Source organism: Gopherus flavomarginatus, chromosome 21 (genome assembly GCF_025201925.1).
Source record: "Gopherus flavomarginatus isolate rGopFla2 chromosome 21, rGopFla2.mat.asm, whole genome shotgun sequence".
NCBI classification, from domain to species: domain Eukaryota; kingdom Metazoa; phylum Chordata; order Testudines; family Testudinidae; genus Gopherus; species Gopherus flavomarginatus.
In genome coordinates, this window is record NC_066637.1 from 23093105 (window position 1) to 23112591 (window position 19487).

At 43.9% G+C, this 19487-nt stretch overlaps 1 protein-coding gene across 1 annotated transcript in view; it reads left to right on the forward strand.

Annotated features, from left to right (window-relative positions):
* The window catches only part of HP1BP3 (heterochromatin protein 1 binding protein 3), a 92648-nt gene that overhangs the window by 34803 nt on the left and 38358 nt on the right, over nt 1–19487 (forward strand). The window contains exons 4-7 of the mRNA XM_050931299.1: nt 2827–2974; nt 5100–5259; nt 7986–8129; nt 9038–9118. Coding sequence (XP_050787256.1) covers nt 2827–2974; nt 5100–5259; nt 7986–8129; nt 9038–9118 — 533 coding nt within the window. The remainder of the gene's footprint in view (nt 1–2826; nt 2975–5099; nt 5260–7985; nt 8130–9037; nt 9119–19487) is intronic.

Here is a 19487-nt window from a genome sequence, read left to right on the forward strand (position 1 = left end):
CTGAGTTTACTGCATTGCATGAACATATAACCAATAATCATGGTCTCTTATGATTGCCTGTTGGTTGTTCAGGGTGAAAGTGGCTTTCACTGGTGGAAGGAAAGCACTTTGAGATTGAGTAGGGGGGCTGATGAGTGGAGTGTAGACAGGATGCTGAATGAGTTAGCTGCACGTTTTTCTGCTTTTTTCTGTTGTGTTGATGGGCTATTCAGTTTAGCAAGGTGTAACGCGTTGTGCTCTGGGGACCCGCATCACTGCTGGGCTACGGCGTCCTCTTCAGGGCATGGCCGTCCAGCTGTGCCCTAACTCCATAGTTTCCCTGGATGCAGGGAGACAGTCAGTCCTTTGCCTGGCCTCTCACCGCAGTGGCTAACTGCAGCCCCTAGTCCTGCCCCTCACTCAGGGGCATACTGCAGTCCTTTAGCTGACCACTTCCCGAGGTCTGCCTGCTTCTTTGGGCCTCGATGCAGGGACTGTATAGCTGGCAGCCACTCACTCCTTCCCCTCTGCCACTACCTGCTTTCCCTCGGCCACTTCCCCATAGCCCCAGCACCTACTCGGCCCCTGTATCAAGGCTTCCGTCTGGGAGCCAGCCAGGCTGGAACTCCACTTACACCCCTGACCTTGCTCAGCACTGCTCTGTCCTAGGCACTTCTCTCTACAGGCAGCCAGTCCTTCTCTCTCAAGCTTCAGGGAGAGACTGAGCTCCTCTCTGCTCTGCAGTCCTTCTTATAGGGCCCAGCCTGGCCCTGATTGGCTGCTTCTAAGCCTTCCTCTGGTTGGCTGGGTTCTGCACAGCCACTCCAAGGTCAGCTATTAACCCTTTGCCAGCCAGTCAGGGGCAGCTGCCCCGTCATACTACCTCTTTGTAAGATTGATGTAAGTTGCATCTCTGATCATATCACTTCTGCTGAATTTCTTGGCAAAATGATTCTTGGATATCCTATTCAGTTAATCCCACTGATTCCTTTTACCCTCTTTCTTATGGGAAAAAAATGAAATTATGCAAAAATAGTTGTTAATGCATTTGAATTGATATTTTAAATTCACAAAATTTCAAAGAAAATTGTGTGCAGCTGAAAGTCACTTGAGCACACTTCTTAAAGGGAGAGGGAAGATGGCTTTCTATAGTGCACAGAGGAACTAGAGTAGATTAGGGGCTCTCCATCCAAACAGGTAACGAATGGACAGTTGAAATGATGAATTTGCTAGTTTAATCATAGGACTGGAAGGGACCTCAAGAGGTCATCTAGTCCAGTCTCCTGCACTCATAGCAGACTGAATATTATCTTCTAGACCATTCCTGACAGGTGTTTGTCTAACCTGCTCTTAAAAATCTCCAATGATGGAGATTCCACCACCCTGACAGGAGGTTTTTCCTTATGTCCAACCTAAACCTCCTTTGCTGCAATTCTAAGCCCATTGCTTCTTGTCCTGTCCTCACAGCTTAAGAAGAACAATTTTTCTCCCTCTTCCTTGTAACAACTTTTTATTTACTTGAAAACTGTTATCACATCCCCTCTGTCTTCTCTTTTCCAGTCCAAACAAACTGAATTTTTTCAGTCTTCCCTCATAGGTCATGCTTTCTAAACCTTGAATCATTTTTGTAGCTCTTGTCTGGAATTTCTCCAGTTTGTCCACATCTTTCCTGAAATGTGGTGCCCAGAACTGGACATGATAGTCTAGTTGAGGCCTAATCAGCACAGATTAGAGTGGAAGAATTACTTCTCGTGTCTTGCTTACAACGTTCCTGCTAATACATTCCAGAATGATGTTTGCTGTTTTTTGCAGCCATGTTACACTGAGTCATATTTAGCTTATGGTCCACTATGACCCCCAGATCTCTTTCTTCAGTACTCTTTCCTACAAAGTCATTTTCCATGTATACAACTGATTGTTTCTTCCTAAATGGAGTACTTTGCATATGTTCTTATTGAATTTCATCCTATTTATTCAGACTATTTCTCCAGTTTGTTCAGATCATTTTGAATTTTAATCCTATCCACCAAAGCACTTGCAACCCCTCACAGCTTGGTATTGTCTGCAAACTTTATAACTGTACTTTCTGCCATTATCCAAATCATTGATGAAGATGTTGAGCAGAACCGAACCCAGAAATGAAAACTCTAAGGCCCTGTCTAGAGCCATGCATGACTAGTGAACATTTAGGTAACATGTTAACATATTTAAACACTACTGTTTAGTATAAACAAAGACTGTGATATTTTTAAAACAGTAGTTGGTCATGATCAAACCTGTTCTTGAAAACAAAAGAACTCATGGGTACGTTTATATTGATCACAAGTTGATCTCTAAATGTCAAATTTTAACTGGCAGTGTCTCTTCATTATTAAGGTGTGTAAGGATGCCAGAGATCATCTCAGTCTAGGCAAAAACCTTTCCACTTCATTTAGAGTTAGCACAAAACAGAGTTGATAGTGGCTTCTTCTGTGGCATCTCACTTGAGTGACCGCAGTGATAGTAAACTTCCATAATCTAGGAAAAGGGGATGTGGGACTGGGGGGCGTTGGGGAAGTGGGTGAAATAAGAAAAGTGAGTTAATTCAGTTTGAGAATTTTTATGTAATGTCTGTTTTGAAGCTTACTCAGGCATTTTACTCCTAATTACGACATACTGAAGAGATTTAATAAGTTCATAGAACTATTTAAAGTTTTAGTTTAAATGGATAATTTGCATTTTTCACAGAGATTGTCTAGGGAAATGGCTGCTTTTGGGTGTTTTTATAAACTCTCCCTGTGTCTTTTTTTGTAAAGAGTACAGTTTTGTTTTGGATACAGACTTTTTGTATTTCCAAATCTTTCATAGACCCAGAAGTCAGCTCTGAGGAATCTGCTTCTACTGGAGAGGAGCAAGAGAATGAAACTCCACCTGCTACATCCAGTGAGACAGAGCAGCCAAAAGAACCAGAGAGTGAGAAGGGAGAAGCAAAGTCTTCTGAAGAAACCAAAAAGGAGTAAGACATACTCCTTTCTGAGTGCCTGGAATTGGGGTGGGATTGTAGGGGAAGTTTGGAATTTTTTTGTAAAGGATTTTAGTGAAAAAAGACTACTAAAATTTTCTCAAAAACTAAGGATGGAAGCCAAAATGCAGCTGCTGTTTTTGAAGTAAATTAATACAAAGTCGAGTATTTTGTTTTGGGGTGGAACAAATACCTTGGGTTCATCCAGTAGCAGATAACTTTTCCCAGGAAATGATTTGTGTGGAATTTTTTTTCCCCTGCAAACCAGAATTGCCTGGAAAATACATATGTTTTCTGCAAACGGGTTTCTAGTCTGAATATATTGAACATATTCTCCATCTTTTGGGTTTCCATTAGTGCAAGGAGAGGGATATACTTAACGTCACTTGACTGCTGACCTGAAATGAGCAATTCTTCTTTGAGGTGGTTCTGCATATTACTGTTTGTGGGATGTACATACGCACAAATTCCTGTTTGGACCCAGAGAATCTACAGTTAGTTGTGAAAAGGAAGGCACTGAGAAGGATGGGAACTGTGTGTACTCTCAGGGCACAGAATGCTTGCTTGTGGTCCCGACAGGTTTTTCTAGAAGATTCCAAAATGCAGCTGGGCTGTGGGCAGATCCTACAAATGTAAATAAGTCAGAGTAATATTCAGTCAACCTGTCTTTCCTGTCCTAGTTACATAGATTCTGTGTAATGGGCTCCACTGTTAGCACTTGTTCTGTTACCGCATTCCCGGGGTGTGAAGTAAGTGTTTTTGTTGCACTTAATGCTGTTTCCCAAGAAGAGAAGCCTTGAGGTTGCTCCAGACTGGTGTCCCTGCCCCACTTTGTGGTTGCAAATAATTCCTTGCTGCAATTCAAAATTAGTTTTGCTAGACTGATAAGTTCGTGTTTTAAATGTGCTGTAAGGTCATATTCCTGTAACCTTCTTGTGACAGTTACTTTGTCTCTTCCCTGATAAGGCAGAGCCCTTACAGAAGTTTTATTGATCAGCCCATATGCCATGTTAGTATGCTGTAAGGGTGCTATCAGGAGTGCAAAGCTTTCTGCATTATCTTCTGACTCTGACTGTCCATCACAGGGGGCTAGGTATATACTAGGGGTCTGTCTTCACTACCGGCCGGATCGGTGGACAGCGATCGATCCAGCAGGGATCGATTTATCGTGTCTAGTCTAGACGCGATAAGTTGATCCCCGAGCGCTCTCCTGTTGACTCTTGTACTCCAGCTCAGCGAGAGGCGCAGGCAGAGTCGACGGGGGAGTGGCAGCAGTCGACTCACGGTAGTGAAGACACCACGGTAAGTAGATCTAAGTATGTCAACTTCAGCTACGTTATTCATGTAGCTGAAGTTGCGTAACTTAAATCGATTTTCCCTCTCCCTTCCCCTCCAGTTTATACCAGGCCTAGGAGCCCTATGACAATGTAGGTATACTACTATGCTGTACTGGCAAAGTGCTCCCAGTGTGGACACAGCTTATTCTAATAAAACTGTACTTTTGCTCACATAGTTCCTTGTAGGTATCGTGTCTGTTCTCTCACACCCTCCCCCTCCAAAAGCTAACCAAGCATCATTGGCAGAAGTGTAATTTTGCCAATATAACTATCTACATTAGGAACTAGTACAGCTGTGCTGGTCTCACGTCACACCCCTGTCTGACACAGGTATGTCCACAAAAGTTTGTGGGGTAGACCTGGCCTGCATATGGGTCTCCATTCTGTCTTGGAACCCTGTGTTATCCTAAGGAGAGTTACAAAGTTGTGTGATATACTGTGTGAATCCTTCTGGCTGAAGGGACAAGGGCAGATCTCTAGTTCCTTGTGTCTTTGTTGGTTTTGAACACGTCTGTTAGTTATGCAATAAATGAATTGGTCTTTTGAGGGGTTCTGGATTTATCCTCTGGTACTGAACTATCATGGTCTATGCTTCAAAATATATCAATTTAATATAAAGTCCTCAGTGCTTTATCTACTTAGCCTCTTCCTATATTTTTTAAAAAGCCCTTCCTTTTCAAGACAACCTTTTGAGACTTTTATTTTTTTCCGTTTTGCTTTTTTGCTCTGTGGGCTGCCTTGGTGCAATATCTGTCTTACTGTCACTATTTTTTTTTCCTAAGTGAGAAGGATCAGTCTAAAGAAAAGGAGAAGAAAGTGAAAAAGACCATTCCCTCATGGGCAACACTTTCTGCTAGCCAACTAGCTAGAGCACAGAAGCAAACACAGATGGCTGCCTCCTCACGCCCAAAAATGGATGCTATCTTAACTGAGGCCATCAAGGCAAGTGGAAGACTTCATTCCCTTTGTTTGTATGTCAGATATCAAATATATTATGAATCTGAAGATTCTTAGGATTCACAGTTGCATCCTCACAGTTTCTTATCTTGGGACTAATATATACTTAATTCTGACTGGGGGTAAGCAAAATCACCTTTAGCATGTGTTAAGGCATGGACAAGTAGGTGCGCAGATACTACAGGGAGTATGTTAATGAGTGTGTAGATAAGGCAAGAGATTGTGTATCTGTGTTAACATAATCGTGCTGCTGTGATGGTGGGGCAGGGAAAAATAATCATAATACGAGGTCCATATTTGAGGTCTTCAAACCAATTTTGAGGATTTCAATAACTCAGTCCTGGGTTAGGGGTTGTTATAAAAGTGGATGGGTAGGGTTCTATGGCCTGCCTTGTGCAGGAGTTCAGACTAGATGATCATATTGGTCCCTTCTGACCTATGAGTCTATGAGTCCAGAAATCCTGCTGTGATGTTGTGCCCTTGTGTTCAGGTCGGCTTTCTGTATAGACATGAATAATACTGTACACTTAAAAGGAAACTTCCTTTTGTCGTGTAGTCATACTATAATATATTGTATACTGTTGGACTTTGGTGACAGAAATTCCTTGTGATCAGATGTTGGGTGCGTGCGTGTATTTTCTCTCTCTCTGCTGTCTCAGCTCTGCGCAGATAGCAGAGATAACAGACTTTGATTGAGCTGCCCACTAAATCCACAGACTCGGTTTTCAGCAAAGGAACTTTGGTCAGGTTTATTGCCAACAAACGGTGCTAATGCCCTGGCTCCGTGGTACTCTTAACACATCTATGCTTGTGACAATGGACTGGCTCAGTGAATGGCTGGACTTCCCATTCTCCCCTTGGCCAAACAAAGACACTCCCTCTGAGATGCATCTTTATACACAGCTACAAACAAGTTACGTGTTGCCTCCTTGACGTTGCTAGTTACTGCCCTTTGACATACCTAGATACCACCCTGTGACATAGCTAACCACCACCCATTACCATGTATCTGTTGGTTCGATCAAAACATCTCTATCCATCATGCTGTTATCCTGACCTTATCTTTGATAGGTTAGCATGTTCCTGTTATCTTTTGGGGAATGTGTTGGTATCAAGGTCTTCTGGTACCACCCTTCTGGAATGGGTTTGCATGCATGGCCTGTGCCTAGCACTACTTAGGAATGTGTGTTTCTGCAATATCAGCCCTGTTCTTGCCAGATTCTGTGAGCTGGCCCTGCCTAGCTCACAGCCTGACTCTGCTTTATATCAGCACAGTTTTGACCACTATTTTAGCTCAGGCCTCTGATACAAGGGCTTATGTTTCAGGTCCTCTTCCTACTACACTCTTGACTCCTGGCACTTGAGTTTTGTTTCTCAGTCAGTGTTGTAACTGAGGGGGGCTCTTGACTAACTTTTCTCTGTCTAGACTTTATACCTCTTCCTGCTTGACTCATTAGAAACTCTTGCATTGACTTTGGTTAACTGCTGGCATCAGTTAACTAATCTGCTGTGCTTCTGCTTCTGTGTTCTACCGGACTTATATTGATTGGCACAGCAATTTGCTGTGTGTCTTTCAAAGCTTTTTCAAAGCTCAAAATGGATGAAATACTGCAAATTAAGTCCAAAAGTGTCAGTGGTCTTAGGTCTACTGCATCCCCACTTCTGGCTGTGGCCCAAGATCCTTTTTGTAGCAGTAACACTGCCACCTTCACCTTAGAACTCACTCAATGCACGCTCCCTTCGCAGGGAGTCTGGGCTCCACCAGCTGTGGTTGCAAAAGACTCTACTTCTCCTGCCACTGCAGTCTACCAAAGTTTTGTCCAAATCCATTGGAGGAAGAGAGAAGAAATGCTCTAAACTCTAGGTTGCTTTAAATCCTAGATTGCTGGCCGTTGTTTAAAAGAGGCAGGTAACGGTGTAGATTCTAAGGCCCTTAACTGTGCTCTGTGTAGGTTAAATTCATCCCACGTTACATGACTGTACGTGTGGGTGGTAGTCCTAAATCTCCCTAGACCTGCAAATTGACTTTATACCCAGAGTTTCATCAAGTTAAACCCTTGGAACTACCAATTAATTGATTTTAAATAAGATTTTTTTTTTAAGTAATTGATTTAGGATAACTGGGCTACAAGACAAGCAGAATTATAGTATTGTTATAATCTCATAAGATCTTATACTTAACAAGCAGATTTAAAAGTAGCACTTGGTATCCTAAACATGAATCTCTGAAAGAAGCAACTTTAAAATGTGAATTTGTAGCTTAGTTTCTGTTTTTAGCCTACTAGTTTCACTCTCAAAATTCATGGCAAAAAATTGGGAGCAGAAATTTGGCAATTAATTCCGTAACCAATGATTAACTCGGTCTGACATGGGTGGAACACATTAACAGTTGTGCAGTTGTTGCTTTGCTGTAAGGAGTGACTAGCTCTGTTACAACAGAAATTGGTACTCCATGTCACAGGACAAGTGAGCTCTCCACCTGTTTACTACGCTACTTTTATGTTGTCTGCTGTTCAGTCAGTCTGTGAAGGGTAGAAAGATGTGATACTGTTAGTGCTATTCTTTGCCTCTGAAACCAATGTGGGACCAAGGCACCCCTGGCATGTTGGGCCACTGTGCTGTCATATATGCAACAGTTAATCTCTGCCTCTGGTCCAATGGAGAGATAGTTCTGTTGCATGTGGTTTGCTAACTTGTTGGTTCTGTTTCAGGCGTGCTTTCAAAAGAGTGGTGCATCAGTGGTTGCCATACGTAAATACATTATCCACAAATACCCTTCCCTGGAGCTTGAGAGGAGAGGTTATCTTTTAAAGCAAGCACTGAAAAGGGAGCTCGAGAGGGGAGTCATCCGACAGGTAAGAGCCACTTTGAGCAGCCCTGCAGAGGTGAGTGAAAACACCCATATTAACCCAGTAGTGAGACACTCAACAGTCATGTCATTTGGATGATCTTGTTCTCCCTCATGAACAGTTACTATATCTTTGTCTCAGCTTCTTTGGTCATTGACAGGGTGTTAGCATTGTTCTAGGAACCATATACTAAATAAGTTTCTGTACAAGATACAGTTGTTTATATCTTGATGGTGAACTGTGGTTTATGGCATTGCAACAGCTTGTGTTTTCACTGTAAGTTTAGCTGCCTCACCTTTGCATCAGCGTGTCTTATTTAAAAGTATGTTTTGTCCTGGCAACCTCAGATTTCCAGCATCGCAGGATCATCTGCTCAAGGCATACCGATTATACTATTATAATTGCCTTTTTATACCAACTAGCTCCTTAGTCTTACAGAAAGGTCAGTCCCTATTTTTTAAAATCACCATTGTCTCTGAGGTTCAGTATGCTGCTCTCTATGGCTAAGATAGAGGACTCAAATCCAAGTCTCTGGATTTGTGGCAGTCTGCTGCTAGGATGCCTTCCAATCTAAGACTGTGTCTACACTGCACTTTTGTCAGTAAAATTTTTGTCAGTTGGGGTGTGTGTGGGGGGAAATCCCTGACTGACAAAAGTTTTACCAATGAAAAGCACCGGTGTGGACAGCCTTTTGTCAGCGTGAGATGCTCTCCTACCGACAAAGCTACCATCCCTCATTGAAGATGGTTTTATTTTGTTGGCAGGAGAGCTCTCCTGTGTCACTGTAAGGTGCACAGTGTAGAGGTAGTCTAATTCTTTGGCACAATATACTACAGCCTCTCTCAACTGGCCATTATTGAAAGTTAATTTATTGCTTACTGGGGAGTGAAATGAAAATTATTCTTTTAAAATAGGTGAAAGGAAAGGGAGCCTCTGGGAGTTTTGTGGTGGTCTCTAATGCAGGGAAAACTGTTCCGAAATCCAGAGACAGAAAGGTAAGATGTATCAGTTTTAATAATAAATATGGTCTCAAAGGCCTTTGAGGTGCCCAGCAAAATACGACAAAAAACATATGTACAAAATGCAGTATGGCCAAAAACCAGACCCCCCAACAGCTGCTCTTTCCCAAATATAATCCAGTAAAACATTCTCACAGTTAATTTTTTCCTCTAATAGGAATCATTTAGTTGGTCTGTCTAGTCCTTAATGAGACATGGTAGGTTACATAATATCTCTTACTGGATCAACTTCTGTTGATGATGGAAGGTACAAGCTTTCAGGCTTCATAGAGCTCTTTTTCAGCTCTGGAAAAAGTAATCGGTGTCAGTTAAATACCAGGTGGGGCAGATTGTTAAGCATAAGGGGTTAACACATTGCAGGAAACCATTTAAAATGATTTTAGCAATAGTACCTCTACAGTCATAGGAAAAGAGGGTTAGTAGGTTACAAATTATAATTAGCCATAAAACCAGTGTCTTTGAGTCCATAATTTTTAGTGTCTAACAGAGTTATGAATTTATGGTCCCAGGGCCTTCTTTTGAAGATGGCGTGCAAGTTTCCTTTGAGGATGAGGACTGAAAAGTCAGATATGGATATTTGAAAAAGTGTTCACCCACAGATGTATAGTATATATATGTATAGTATATATTTGAAAAAGTGTTCACCCACAGATGTATAGTATTTTTTTTTTCTTCCTGTGAGAACTCATTTGAGAACATAGTGGTGGTCTCACTTCACCCACATAGTTCTTATAGGGGCATTTGGTGCACTGGCAGAGATACATCAGACATGGTAGGTGCATGTAGGACACATGGATCTTGAAAAGTATGTTCTCGGGGGTGTTGATGTCTGCAGGTTTTGCATTTGTCATGATGGCAGAGTCTGGTGCTGCTTTGACTTGATGTGACCTGGTCTGAAGATGAGCTTGGTGAGTCTTGGAGGCTATTTAACGGTCACAAAAGGGGGTTTGGGTATTTTTGGTCCATGATGAAGCAAGTTTCCTCAGTATTTGGGTACCCTGTTCCATGATGCTTTTGATGTCTCTGGTGCAGTGTCTGGTGAAGGTTTTAAATGAGTTAGAGTGTGTTTCCTGGACTTTCTCCTCAGAGTATATTCTATGGTATCTGAGTGCCTGGCTGTAGACAGCAGATTTCTTGATGTGTCTGAGGTGGTTACTGGATCTGTGGAGGTAAGTGCGTGGTGATCTGTGGCTTTCTTGTGTATGGTTGGCTGTAGGGTTCCATTATTGAAGCTGATCATGGTGTCCAGGAAGTTGATGCTGGTGTGGGAGTGTTCTAAAGAGAGTTTGATGTGTGAGTGGTGGCTTTGAAGTTGTGGTGGAAATCTATTCAGGGAGTTTAGAGTGTCTGTCCAGAGGATGAAAATTATAATCGATGAATCTCAGGTATATCGTAGGTTTTGTGGTGCCTTTGTTTTGAGAAATTTTTCCTCAAGGTGGCCCAGGAAGAGATTAGCATATTGAAGAGATATCATAGTACTCATGGCTGTTCCCGTGAGTTGGATAGAGTGTTAAATGTAAAGTTGTTATGGATAAGGATGAAATAAATGAGTTCTTTTGTTTTTAAAGTTTTTGGTATGGCTATGTAAGTATTGTGTATTGTCTTATAGATATTTGAGTGAGGCAGCGATATGATGAGGGATGTTGATGTATAGTGATATGACATCTGGTGGCAAGGATGGTATTCTGAGAGAGGTTGTTAATTTTAGAGTTTCTGGAGTAAGTCAGTTATGTCCTTTAGGGAACTGGCCCTTAATGTGGTGAGTAGCTTGAGGATGGGTTTGTGAGAGTCTTCATATTCCTTCAGTAAGAGTGCTGTGGGCAGATATAATGGGTCTTTCTGAGTTCCCTTGTTTATGTATCTTGGGTTGTGTATATAAGGTCCCTGAGTTGTTTGTGGGGTATAAGGTTGTCGAGTTTCTCTTGAAGCTGTTTGCGGAAGGATTTGATGATCTCCTTTAATTTCTGTGTGAATTGTAATGCAGGGTGGTCTTTGAATTCTCTGTAGCAGGTGGTTTGGAGAGTTTTTTTTTGGCTGGTGGTCTTCTTCTCATAGTCATCACAGTTGTTAGTGGACAGCTATCTACCTAAAATCACCATAGAGAGGTTGAAGAGTGAATGGCCATGAGAACTGGGCTTCTCTCCTTATTCTTAGAGGTGGATCCCTCCCAGGGCTGTGTGAGGGGAACCTTTCTTCTGTGGGATAAATAGAGGACTTTCAGTCTCCAGGGCTGACAGATTGGACCCCTTACATCAGCAGTGAGGCAGAAAGGGAATACAAATGTCTTAGTTCTCCTGAAAGGAGGCCAAAGATGCAATGTGATGTATATTGTATCATGTCCAAAAATCAGGTATAGTTCTTGAGCTCAGATGCCTTTGCTAATAGTAGTTCCATCTTAGCTTTCCCTCTCTGTCCTTGCTGTGGTAATGGCTGTGCAGCATTTATGCTTTAGGTGCCAACTAAGTGATATCCAACCCACAAAAATGGGATATCCATTGATGTCCCAGACATGAGTCCAGATATTTTTAAAGATGGTATTGCACTGAGTATTTGAAGATATTGAAGCTTACTTCCTGTCTCCCAAAGAAACCAAGAGACTTAGGAAAGATGATGATGATATTTATGGGTACTTATGGTGTGAGTAGGAACCTACTGCCGAGTTGTTTCTTTTTTTAAATAAAGCTACGTTGCTGCATTAAAGGCTACTGCGGCTGGTCCATGCTATTATGTTGCTTCATGTCCTTGCAGAGCATTGAAGCAAATCAGTATTTCTCATCGCTGTCTGATTTCTTCATGTAGGATAACTTAGCCTGCTGCTGCAGCAGCAATTAATAATCTAATTAAAAACAAGTAGCTAGCAACCTGACCTGTTGTGAAAACTGTCTGGATGTGCAGTTCCTACGCGTGAATAACTATTCACAAATCTTCTGCATTTTCTTCCCTTTGATTCTTCACCAGGATATTTCTGTGTAAAGAGCAGAGCTCCCCTTTCTAATCATCCATCTCCCACTACTGTGGAACTGATAGGGAAACCAACGTGTGAAGGCTTGATTAAAAGGAACACCGACTTAAAAATTACACTCTGGTCTATTTTGCTCCTACAGATTAATAGAACTGATGCAGAATGCGTGGGGGAACCTTACCTTTTCAGTTTTGCTTTTGTGCATTTGGTGATAATGTAAAGTTAGATTCACATAAGCAGATAAAAACTTTCACACAGCAATTAGGAATGGGAGAAGAGACATTACCCGATAAAAAGGAAGATATGACTAAACCCACATGTGGTCAAGAGCATTCAGGGCAGGTGTATTAACTCCATTATTTAAAATTGGGATTGTAAGTGCCCAGCTCCATTAGGCTCTTTTGAAAATCCCAGACAAATTGACTAAATTTCATGTAGACAATTCCCCTTTAACTTGTTGATGCATCATAAAGTTTGAAAAGCTGCCTTATTGTAACTTTTTTTTATTAAATATGTAGCCAGGTTCTTCAAGTGCTGATCCCTATTCATTGTGAGTGTGCACACTCTCTGTGTACCTGGTACTGGAAATTCTTCAGTACCAGTGTCCATTGGTCCATGCTTGCACTTCGCGCCTCTTTGTGCCCCCAACCAAGAACATAAGGAGTAGTGCGAATCGACAGCCCCTCCAGTTCCTTTTCTACAACTTGTGGTCTGTGATGGAACCCTCCTATGTCCGATTCTGCTCTTCAGTGCTCTGCTTCGTCAAACCTGTAAATATTGTAAATAGTTGTTCAACATTTTTTAAATAGCTTGAGCCTATTATGCCCAAAGTTCCAGGCTTCAAGCCTTGCCTGGCTAGATCTTCCTACTGAGCAGCCCACATGAGAGCTGCCTGTATTACCTCAGGGAAACACACATCCCTTCAGAGTGTGGCATCTGCCACACTTCTCCCTGTGTACCAGGAAATCTCACTAATTCAGGCTCAGAACCTGTGGAGCTCTCCATGAGGCCCTGTTCAGAACCTGGGCCCTCCTACTCCCCAACTACCTATTCAGAGCGTCCGGGCAACACCCTTCCAGTGTCTTGTCCCAACAGATGGAAGGCCTCGAGAAATGGTCTATGAAGCAGAAGCATGAGGAAGGCAAGGGCCAACAACCTCACAAGAAGAGGGACAAATCTCCCTGTAAATTCTCTAAAAATGGGTCTCCTTTGCCTCTTCCTCCTGCTAGACTCTGTGCCCCAGAACAGGTGCACCTGGACTACAGGAAGAAGATTACATTCACGGTATTGGGAGCTTCCAGGGTGCTGAAACCTTGCAGTGAAAGGACAGCAACAACTCGTGCACTGCGTAGAGACAGAAGGGATCATTCTCTCTCTGCACTGGTGGTACTGGCCCTGCATAAGTCCTCCACTTCTAAAGTGAGATGGACAGTTCAGGCCAAGCCCAAGACACCTGGCAGGCTGGACCTCGATATGCCCTCTTCTAGGATCTAGCCATCTATACAGATCTGGAATCTTCAGTCATTCTTAGATCCAATCCTGCTATAGGATGTCCTGACTCAGGCAGGCCAACATCCACCAGTAGCTTTCCCCAGCTGTGAATTGGAAGCTCCAGTGCAGTCATGTGCTCCTCATCTACTCTTGTTCCTGATAGGTCCGGGTAGGATCTCGTGGTACCTTTTGACTCCAGTGTTGGAGCATGACATAAGAATGGCCATACTGGGTCAGACCAGTGGTCTATCTAGCCCAATGTCCTGTCTCCCAATAGTGGCCGGTGCCAGATGTTTCAGAGAGAATTAATAAAACAGGGCATTAATCAAGTGATCCATCTCTTGTCATCCAGTCCCAGCTTCTAGCAGTCAGAGGTTTAGGGACATCTTGAATATGAGGTTGTCCCTGACCATCATGGCTAATAGGAGAATATTAGGAGAATGTGAAGTAAATAGGGTGAAGACTGAACAATAATAATCTTGCTTCTGGCCTTGCTTTTAGTTTAAACAGGCAGAATAAGCAAGCAAAAGAAAGTGAAAACACAAGGCTACACTCCCCTCCTCCCCCCAGCTGGTAGCCTTACCTTTCAGTAACAAGAGAAGCTCAGGGGGCTAATCAGTTGCTATGGTAACCAAGCAGCTGGAGGAGCAGGGAAGGTGTAAGGAGGAGATGCAAAGTCTGCAAGAAAGTGATTATGGCCAAAAGTAACCTCGCTCCTTACCCCTCCCTTCAGGTACATAAGAGGTGGGCTCATCGCCCCTAGACACAAGACCCTCCCAGAACAGAACATGACCGTATATTGGAAGGGGTGGTACCGGGGAGAGGCACTACAAGTATAATTAAGTTTACCAGTGGGGCAGAAGCAAATTCCATTCTCTCTCTACACTCTCTCTTAACCCATATGACTGGAATTGGTTCTCATTCCTCTTCCCCCTTCATTAAATCACAGGTGGGTATTCAGTGAATGGTTACACCTCTGTCCTGGGTTATTAAACATCATCCCATTCGCATCCACAGGTATCATTTACCTTTCCACATTTTAGCGTTGTTGATTTCTCTCCATTCCACCATCCTTTGCATTTTGTTTCTGTAAAACAAATAACATTGTTGTTTCCTGTTTCTCATCTTTTGTGTGCTTGTACTTCTTCTTTATTTGTGTATAATGAACCCACTCCTGTTGCCAGTAATAGTAAACTAGGCCCTAAGTGGTTAAGGACCAGGTAAGGGCCCTTCCATTTATGGATGGTGGTTTCCTCGAATCATAGAAGATTAGGGTTAGAAGAGACTTCAGGAGGTCAACTAGTCCAACCCCCTGCTCAAAGCAGGACCAAACCCATCTAAATCATCCTAGCCAGGGTTTTGTCAAGCTGGGAATCTGGTATCACTCACTCACTCACTCACTGCGGTATATTGTGTTCTCCAGGTAGATTATACCATGTTTTGACTTTTGCTGCTCCTTGCTCATTTTGCCAGGCCACTGCCCTCTGGTTAATTAGGCTTAAAACCCATTATTGTGTTAATCCATGTGTAGTAACCTCTCCAGGTACTGGAGTAAGCCCAATTTCCCACTGTTCCATTGGCTTTCCCATAAGAGTTTTGGGGGGAGGAGGGGGAAGAATCCTGTACTTTTTGATTCTCGGGCCCTTATTCTCATTAGAACAAAGGGTAACAATTGTGACCAATTTTTCCCTCCTTTTTCTACCCCCCTTCTCAATTCACTTTTAATAGTGCGGTTCATGCGTTCCACCTGTCCCACAGCCTGCGGGTGATAAGCAATATGGAGCAGCTGTGTGATTCCGGTGAGTGCTGTGAGCTCCCCCATCAGATCTGATTGGAAAGAGGCTCCTTGGTCAGAGTCAATTATTTTTGGAAAACGCCCCACAAGTAAATACCTTTATTGACCAGATTTTTAGCTGTCACCTTGGCAGTTTGGTATCCTGTTGGGAATGCCTCCACCCCACCTGCTAAAAGCATCTGCCACCACCAGCATAAATTGATTTTGTTTTTTGTCTCCCCCCCCCCCCACCACATAATTTAATGTCAGGGGTCCTACATAATCCGTCTGTATCTTTCCCAAGGTCCCCACGGGACTTGTCTCATTAAGCTCTCTCCCAACCACCATGTGAGCCTGTGACACACACCCGCCAGGTATCAGAGGGGTAGCCGTGTTAGTCTGGATCTGTAAAAGCAGCAACGAGTCCTGTGGCACCTTATAGACTATGACACACACACCCCAGAAATTGTCCAGCATGGCTGGCATCCCACATTGTTGCACTCTACTGTCTTAGCTGCCTCCAGAAAGTATTTTGATGTGATACATGAGGGCATCTACCAGTCTCTGCGCTGCTCACTATCACCACTTTTGGTGGTTGGCTGGCCCATTGTCTCCTAGTTCTCTCGCATTATCACAGTGGACAAATGGGTCCTGGATGCTATCAAACGGCTACACACTAGAGTTGCACTCTCCCCATCCCAGTCCCTTTTCAGGGACCTGTCTCATTAGAGGATTCTCAAAATAGAGCCCATACCACCCCCTCATGTAGGGAAGGGCTTTTTGCTCAAGGTACTTCTCACGCCTAAAAAAAGGAGGACTGAAGACCCATGCTGTACCTCATACAGCACTCAAAGTTCAGGATAATCACCCTGGCCTCTGATACTCTCCCTTAACAGAGGTGACCGGTTTATGGCCCTTGATTAGAAAGAGGCATAGTTTCATTTGGACTTCCCTTTCCTTCCTCCTCCCCCCCCCCCCCCCCCAAAAAAAAAGTTCCTCTTGGTGGCCCTGAGGGTCTTTACAAAAGTGCTTGTAGTGGTAGCCAAGGCAGACCAACATTTTCCTACCTGGATGATTGGCTGCTCGTGAGTTGGTCATGTCAAGAAATGTAAGCAGCAACCCCTGCTGCACTTCAACTCCTTCATTCCTGGATTCCAGGTAAATGTAGACAAGTCAACTTTAATGCCCATGCAAATCATATAATTAGTTGGGATGGCTCTGAACTCATTCATAGCAATGGCCTACTTACCTCAAGACTGATTCCTTGCCATGAGGGATCTCATTATCCAGCTTTATCTCAGTCCTCAGACTACAGTATGATCCTGCTTGGTCCTGTTAGGTGCACACTGCCATGTGGCTTATGTCACCCTGTTTGCACAGCTGCACCTGCCATGCCTCCAAACATGGTTAATGATAGTCTGTGTCCCAGTCAAAGTTTCTCTTCTATGGAATGTGCTGATGTCACTCACCTGGTGGGAGAGCAGAGACATGGTTTTACATGGGAGTCCCCTTTGTTCCTGTGCCACTTACAGAGAGTACATCTCTATGACCAGACAGCCCACAACTCCTTGTCCCCAAAAAAATCCAGGCTGCATATCAACCTACTTGAGCTTCAGCCAATTCACAAAGCCTGTAAGATGTTTCTACCCTTTATCCAGTCTCCATACATCCAAGTCAAGTCAGACAGTATGAACACAGTCTAACATATAAACAGGGAGAAGCAAGATCCACCCCATTCTGCAGAGAGGCAATCCAACTTTGGAACTGGTACCTGAAGCCACCAGATCACCCTCTCAGCAGTACACATTCCAGCAATAATCAACTCCTTCTGCAGACACTTCTAGGTGGATCATGAGTAGGAACTCCTACCTGTTGATAGCGTAGTGCCTCTCATACTGCTCCCAGCCTGCCCAGGACCTCAGCTCCAGAGGGGATGCCTTTCTGATACAATAGTCAGACCCGTTTGATGTATGCCTTCGCTCCATCCCCCTGGTACCTCGTGTACTTGGGGAAAATCAAGCTTGTTGGGGTGACAATGATTCTGACTGACAGCCCCCTAGTGACTGAGGCAGTTCTGGTTCACCACCATCCTAAAGCTAGCTTCCCATCCCTATGTCCACCTACAACCATTCCTGGGCCTGCTGTCCTAGAATATGGGCAGGACAAACCACCCCAACCCAGCTTCCCTGCATCTGGCAGTGTGGTTTTTGGATGGACAACAAGCATAGAGAGGTCATACTCTCAGAATGTTCGGTCCACCCTAAACAACAGCAGGAGACCCTCTCAGTGGAATAGCATTTACACTGAAGTGGATACGATTCTCCCTTTGGTTCTGGAGTACCACTTACATCCTGAGGCATCAGGAATACCCCTCGTACTGGAATATCTTCTCTCACTGAAGAAGTCAGGCTTGTTTATCTACTCCCTATGTGTCCCCCACAATAGCTCTCAGTGTTTTGTATGCCCTGGTGGAGGGGTGCTCAGTCTTTACCCATCCTACCAGGTCCGGCTTTAAGAAGTGCAGGGCCCAATTCGAACATTTTGGCAGGGCCGCGGCAGAGATGACTTAAAAAAACAAACAAACAAAAAACATGTTTAAAAAAAAAAAAAAGCCTTTCATTTCTTAGCAACTGTTTCCCTATTAAAAAGTTCTGATTTAAGGGATGTGCCACTCACTCACTCACTCATGCCCGTCACCCCAATCGGGGTATGGGCCGCCAACAACAGATCTCCAGAGTCCTCTGTCCTGGGCCATTTGTTCTAACTGGTTCCAGGTATAGCCCATTTTTTTGCTATCAACCTGAAGGTCACATCACCGGGTGTTTCTTGGACGGCCTCTTTTCCGCTTGCCTTGAGGGTTCCACCGCAGTGCCTGTCTGGTGGTGATAGTTGGCTGCTTGCGTAGTGTATGTCCTATCCAGCCCCACCTTCTCCTTCTGATTTCTTCTTCCTCCTCTGGGAGTTGACAGGTCCTCTCCAAGAGGTGGATGTTACTGATGGTGTCTGGCCAGCAGATATGGAGAATCCTTCTGAGGCAGCTATTTATGAAGGTCTGGATCTTCCTGATGGTTGTTTTGGTTGTCCTCCAGGTTTCAGCTCCATACAGTAGGACTGATTTCACATTGGAGTTGAACAGTTGAATTTTTATTGCCAAAGACAGCTCTCTAGAGCTCCAGATGTTCTTGAGCTGTAAGAAGGCTACTCTTGCCTTACCAGTCCTTACTTTGATGTCTGCATCTGTGCCACCCTTCTGGTCGATGATGCTACCTAGGTAGGTAAAGGACTGCACTTCTTCCAGGGGGCTTCCATTCAGTGTGACTGGGTCATTGCTAGTGGAGTTAATCCTAAGGATCTTGGTCTTGTCCTTGTGAATGTTGAGGCCAACCTGTGATGATGTGGCTGTCGCTACGTTGGTCTTCTCTTGCATCTGCTGTTTACTGTGCAAAAGGAGTGCAAGATCGTCAGCAAAGTCCAAGTCATCAAGCTGGGTCCACAACGTCCACTGGATTCCGTTCCTACGCTCGTAGATGGATGTCTTCATAATCCAATCGATGACAAGAAGAAAGAGAAGTGGTGACAACAAGCATCCTTGCCTGGCTCCAGTTTGCACCTGGAAGCTGTTAGTAAGCTGCCCTCCATGGATCACTCTACAGTGTATACTGTCATATGAGTTCTTGATCAGGTTGACCACCTTTGCTGGGATGCCGTAGTGCCGAAGGAGCTTCCAAAGGGGGTCTCGAGCCACGCTATCGAACGCTTTCTCATAGTCAACAAAATTGATGTACAACGAGGAGTTCCGCTCTATAGACTGCTCGACTATGATGCGAAGCGTTGCTATCTGGTCCGTGCATGATCTGTTCTGTCGGAAACCTGCCTGTTCATCTCATAGCTGTGGATCGATGGCATCCTTTATTCTCTCGAAGAGGACTCGGTTGAAGACCTTCCCTGGCACTGACAGGAGTGTGATTCCTCTATAATTGGCACAGTTGCTAAGGTCTCCTTTCTTTGGGGATTTTGATGAGATATCCCTCTTTCCAGTCTACCGGAATCACTTCTTCTTCCCATATCTTCTCAAAGAGGGGGTACAGCATTTCCACTGAAGCATCCAGGTCTGCTTT